The 6691-nt window shown below is 32.4% G+C and overlaps 1 protein-coding gene across 1 annotated transcript; it reads left to right on the top strand.

Annotated features, from left to right (window-relative positions):
- Positions 1–2178: 2178 nt before the first annotated feature.
- LOC108212027 (uncharacterized) lies at positions 2179–6454 on the top strand. Its single transcript, XM_064088747.1, has one exon. The coding sequence runs from the start codon at positions 2663–2665 to the stop codon at positions 3509–3511; it is 849 nt and encodes a 282-aa protein (XP_063944817.1). The 5' UTR covers positions 2179–2662; the 3' UTR covers positions 3512–6454.
- Positions 6455–6691: the final 237 nt, after the last annotated feature.

Below are 6691 nucleotides of genomic sequence, written 5' to 3'. Positions count from 1 at the left end.
ACGGAGGGAGTACAACCTATAAGAAACGCCACGTGTGTTCTATGTTTGACACGTAAGTCATCATTCTGAAATCTGAACCAAAGGCTCGTATCAGCCATCCGTTTAGAAGCGTTACCGTAACGTAGGTAGGGGTAAAATAGTAAATATAAGCGGCAGCGTCTCATACTCATAGTGATAGAGTGATAGGTGTCAGCATGCATGCAAAGACAACGCAAACTCTCGCCCCTTGTTTTCTTTCTTTATGACGAACGTGATTCAAGTATTCTGTCGGGAGGTTTCGGATCTTTTTGCATGTTGAAATTATTCGAACTCGTGATCAGAAATTTAGATAAAAAATTTCTACTTCTTGTATTAAAGTTAAATGTGTATGAAGGTATTCATCACGAAAATATGAATAAAATTATAAGCGTTCTAAGGGGTCGTTTGGTTCATGGTATGTGGAATCGGATATGAGGTTTGTCCTTTCCAAACTCATACTTGATGTTTGGTTGGTGAAAATATAATCTCAAACCCATACCTTAAATCCCTATGCTATGAGTTTTTGATATCTAGGTAGGGAGGTGGGTATGAGATGGAGGTATCAGAATCCATTTATTTTTAATTTTTTTGTCTCTATTTAAGTAATCAAATATTAATATTTTATACAAAATTAAATCAATGATGCAAAAATATATAACAATAATAATTTTATTAATTTTTTCAATTAATATAAATTAATAACTTGATTTTCACAAAATATGTATATATTGATTTCAGCACTCAACCAAACACATGATATCAGATATAATACCTCAAACCCATACCAGCTTAACCCGATTCCTCATTTCAACCCGATACCACTCGTCGAACCAAACGACCCTTAAAAAACTTGTTGTCACTCGTACAGGACTACATGGACAGATTTAGGAAGAGGTACGGGGACACGTGTCTCCTCTAAATTTTTTTACATTTTTTCATCATTTTAAATTTTGTAAAATTATAAAAATATCTCCCCAAAATTTAAAAATATATAAGTGTTTTTCAAAAATTTGTTTAGCGTCATCTTAAACTTTGGTGTCCTAGGTCCGCTTCTGGTCACGTACTCATGTAGTCATATCGATAAGACGTGGTCGGAAATCTTCTATGTGGTTGATTCATGTTATCAGGAATATGGATATTTTGGAAGGTCGGGTCTGGATACTATAAGCGATTGGTGTGATAATAAATTATATTTTTATAATAAAAAGTGATTAATTTTAGATTTTTATCCACCCACAGATTAAAATATTCCATCTAAATTTTTTCTACCATATTTTATTACAAGATTTTCACAACAATCACTTAAGGATTGTTCATGTATTTAAAATTTAAAGTAATTACTTTGCTATCAATTTTGTTTTATATAAATACTTGCATGATTAAAAGGATGTCATGTATACGTAAAATTTAATATTTTTAATGGAGAAGTAAATTGATTAAAGATGGTCAATTTTAATGTCTGCTAAATGATAAAAATGAGAAATTAGTATAACTCAATTGATATGTGACAATGAATATTAGCGGATTTATCCTGCATCAAAATAAGAAATTAACATGACTTTATCTAAAGTATGATTAAATGAATTTTAGCCGCTTACGGTTTATCGTGCTAGGGATGTCCACAGTTTGAATCGCATATCTCCGACTTGTGAATTTAGTCGGTACAAAATTATACGATAGTACTCATCCGATTAATATTGTTCTAGATGGAGGAATTTTAACAGGATTCAAACAAAAAAAAATTTTAATCCGCCTAATATTTGTCATTTTATTAAAACATCGTTTTTTTTATCGATTATATAACAAAATTGATATTAGATTGGACAATCAACGTATTTCCTAAATAAACTCATATGATTCAAGATTATGAATCAATTATATACGCTCTATTTATCGTTTTTTTTATAAACATTACACCGTTCATTGTTTTATGATGTGATCAGTTACTTATTTAATCATTTATATATTTCACACCGTTCATTGTCATATATGAACTCTAGTTGTATAAGAAGTGTTTGGTGGAGTAAGAAGTGTTTGGTGGAGTTTGATATAAGCGAACTCATGCAAGTCTAACTTCGAATTTTACAATTTTTCAAATAACACCGGTTTGGGAATCTAGATTTCAAATTCAGAATTTAATCAAATAACCTATTTGGGAATTTAGATTGAGATTTCTTAAAAACTACACGTTCAAATATTGATAAAAATATGAGAACTTAAAATGACAACTCAAATGTTGCCATTTGAAATCCATCGTTTGAAATGAAATGTACGTTTCCAAATAGCTTCTAAATTTATTTTGTCCTGCAAGACTTTTACCGTTACTGAACCAAAGCTTTTCCACTGTAAAATCTAGTACTTCATAGAATACAGATATGTACAGAAAACGGATGCATTTCATCCAAATGGTGAGTCTGCATGTAGATTTTGCCATATCGATGGACTCATCTGCTAAACTCTCTACACGTATCCACCATACACTAATCCATCTGTCCTCTTGGCCTTTCAACATGCCTCTCTCTCATTGGCCCCCCTGTCTCTTATATACACTCACCCCCTCTTGTGCAAACCTAAGCCCCTCTGCAGCTTCATCCTCCATCTCTCTCCCTCCCCCCCCCTCTCTCCCCCATATCTCTCCCACAAGATGATGCAGACCATAGACTCTAACAAAACAGCGCAGATTCTGGCCAGGTACAGGCCTATTGCACCGAAACCACCTGATCATGAAACCAATATTAGTACTAATTCCTCTCCCAACTCAGATTCATCATGCATGCCTCTAAACATCAGGGACTCTGCTTATCTCAGAACCGTCTGGCCTCAGCTGCAATCCAGGTCTACTCGAGGCCGAAAGCGCGGTAGGACTTCGGTCCCCCCTCCTCTCCCATGCAAGAGATCAAAGCCTGCTCATCTCCCCTCTCCAATTCCAAATCAAATTCCAAATCAAATGATCATTCCTGTAGAGAAAAATCTTGTCAAGCATCTTGAATTACACCAATCTCCCAATCTCTTCACCCCGAAGCCTATTCGCCTCGTTTCCTCATCAATCCTAATCCAGCCAAACTCCACCCTCTTAAGCCCTGCACTCACTAATCCGGGTCATTCTACAGCCGATGAAATCGAGAAAGGAATAGAATCCCAAACCCTACCTGTACTAATCTCTGACTCAAAAAACCAAGTCAGGCTCGCCAATTCGGCTTATAAGCGCTTAATAGGACAGCCAGAGTGCAACTGGCTCGAATCAATCACTGCATGCAACAGAATTTGCGGTGAAGTAACCCTAAAGATCCCTGAATCTGTGGTTTCTGAGCTTGCTTCATCATCCAAAGGGGTGAATTTTTGCTTGGTGGTTATAGAGTGGGGGAACAGTGAGTACAAAAGCTCCATCACTACTTCAGGGGAGGCTGTGAGGCTGAGGTGTGAATCGAGGGATTATGTGTTTGCATGGAGGTTTCATACACAAGGGGCTCTGGTTCCTGCTGCGAATTTTTGAGTTTTTATACATGATTATATAAGGGTGTGCTTGGGGGCTTGATTCCGATAAGCCCCGAAACGAAAAAACAGGAAAAAAGGCGTCCGCTAAAATGAAGTGAGATGTGTTGATGATGTGTTCTGGACTAGACATTTGTGTAATGTGTCTGTCTAAGGTGTGAGTAACTTATATATGTGATCGATGCTATAGTGTCTAATAAAAATCCTAAAATGTTTCATTGCGAAATTTATTCTTTTAACGAAAAACAAAGAATTGTTCAAATACTGATATCCAGCCTAATTATAATCTGATTGTGAAATAGAAATGAGCTAAACTAATATTGACTTAACATATTGAATATTAAATTCTTAAATCTAATTGAAAAATATTAGTAGAATGATACACATAAGAATTATTTATAGCCCAATGTTCATAACTATTAATACATAAACTAATATTGGAGCAACAATTATTCCAAAATATGAAGACTTTGTTATTGTGTAAGATGAGTATTGTGATATTAATTATTGTGTCATATTTGATGTCAGCTTTGGTAATCGTCCAAAATTAGTAAAATATAAATTCTTCTTAAAAAAATTAATGCAGTGAAGAAGATGAGGAATAACGGAGAATTGGTCGCTGGAGTTCTAACTTTGAAAATCTAACTCTCAAAACTGCAAACCATAATTTTTGACCACACATATTGGTTCGTACAATGATATGTACTTACACTACACCATATATGGTCTATCCCAACACCCCAAATTAGTTGCTAAAACTGCAATTTATGTTGCCATTGGATTTTGGGCAACGTTTTTTCCAAATTTGAAGGTGTTAGGACTATTTAAATTTTGTGTCCAAGATTGACAGTCAAAATTATTCATATGTATTTATTATCTTAATATAAAATGTCCAATTTTGACATTTCATTTGTACTCTTTATGTCCAAGTTTGACATATGAATTGAAAATTCAAATCGATATGCTGCTTTCGATTCTATGAAATCTGTTCGAAAGATATTGAATTCGATTTATACAAATGAATTCTCGATTCTTTTATAATTTAAAGGTTTAAAAGAATATCTTTGAATTACAAGTTCTTCGACTAAACACCAATATTAGTCCCAATGTGATACTACTTTTCGAAATAAAAAGAAAAGTGAAAGGAAAACTGTAGCCTTTCATCTCGATTATTCAAAAGAATTCAAAAATCGATTCCTCCTCCTTGACTCAAAGAAAGTCAAAATTATATGATTTTTGAGACAAAAAGAAAAGTTAATACTCATTTTCCAATATAAAATGAAGTCAAGAAGCTAAAAGAATATGAAATCCACCCAAAAGCTTCGACCCGATAAATTAGTTCAAAACGAACTATTTCGAGCACATTGCACAACTAGCTACTATATTTCAAAAATGCAAATGACTTGTAAATAAAAAGGACAATAAAATCCTCATACTTCTTCTCTATTTTAAAAGGATACACTATCTATATATATTCTCAAAAAGAGAATGCTAGTGCAAAATTAAGGGGAAGCTAACCTCTTTTAAATTATTTTTGGTTTTTATCAACCAAAAGGGGAAGAAGACGTGCAAGTACAGTACCATTTTCTTTTGAGTACCATTTTCTTTTGCACGATCCAAAATTAAAATTTTAGTATAAAAAAAAAAGGAAAGAAGACGTGCATATAAAGTTTTTTAAAATGCACAATCCAATACAAAAATGTGAGAACATCAAATCTTTCAAAAACTCTACTAATCATTTTTTTTTCAGGAAATAATCAAAGGACTTCTCGATACGCTTATTGCGAGGATTACAAGTATACTTCCTAAACTCTTTATATGTTATGTGAAAAATATTTTTTTCATAAATTCATGCATACATCAAGGGGAAGCACACACTTGTAAAATTTAAATTTTAGGTTTGTTTGATAAATACCAAAAAGGGGAAGATTGAAAGGATATCTTCGATATTGATTTATTTTGGTATTTATTAAATAAACGTAAAATTTAAATCACCTAGATCCTCCCAATAGGACATTTAATTTAAATGATTATTTCTAAGTGAAAGGTTAATTTTAGCAAGAGATTTGAAAAATGATTTCCGTGTCAAAATTTTTAAGATTTTCTGTGCAATATCCATGCTGAGGAATATCGCCATTCTACGATTTTCTCTCTCTTACTATTGCAAAATCAAATTGACATGAAGATGGAAAAAGGATTTTCACAAGTTGATATTCTTTAAAAGCTTCATGTAACATTATTTTCAAAATCTAGTATTTAAAGTGATTTATTCCCTATTTTATCAATTTCTTATTTTAAGGGATAAATTAACTTTAATTACTCAAAAATAAATCTTCCTTTCCAAAAATCATTTTTTTATCCAAAAGAAAGATTTACCCTCTCATCTTATTAATATTTGGCCTTACAAATATTAATATCCGTTTTTGCAACCTTGTGAAATATTTTCTCTTTGGTCTCTCAAATTACCTATTTTTCGGAGAAAAATATTTTAATACTTAGAATGCTTTCCAAAATTATCAAAATCATGATTTATCATGAATCTTAATATTCTAAGTATTTTGGTTTCACAAATTAGTCAAGGGTCTACTCGTTTTGACCAAATACTAATTTTTCCGGTTTTCATATATTTCCTTATTTTTCGAAGGAAATTAATTTAAATACTCAAATATACTTCCCAACACTCCAAACTATTTTATCTTTAAGGGAATATATTTATAGTATTTATTCAAGTCAAAACTTTTGTCAAAATCCGTTTACAAATTGTCAAAAGAATTTTCGTATTTTATTGTATTCCTAAAAGCGGTTTTTATCGTTTTAATTCCGGATAAAATACTTCTACTTGCTAGAATGACTTGAAACTTTGGGGATGTCATTTTTATATGTATAGGCATGTTAGGTAAAAGTTTTGTAATTTTTCGAAAACTTTCGTTTCGTAGCGTTTTTCTATCTGTCGTTCCGTACTTCGAGTGAGCGTTTGACCAAGTTAGAGTTGACCAAAAATCACCAAACTTCACAGAATTTCATTTACCAATATTTGGAGATTTATCATATTTTTGGTTGAATTTATTGAAGACTTTCGGAAATTCGTCATATTTATTAAACGATACGTGATACGCATTTAATTGCAAAACCGAAGCGTTTCTATTGTTTAATACTAATTCAAATCTGATGAGAATAGTGG

The sequence above is a fragment of the Daucus carota genome, chromosome 3 (assembly GCF_001625215.2).
Source record: "Daucus carota subsp. sativus chromosome 3, DH1 v3.0, whole genome shotgun sequence".
Lineage (NCBI taxonomy): Eukaryota > Viridiplantae > Streptophyta > Magnoliopsida > Apiales > Apiaceae > Daucus > Daucus carota.
The sequence above is the reverse complement of the archived record's forward strand: the minus strand, read 5'-3'. Positions and strand labels throughout refer to the sequence as shown.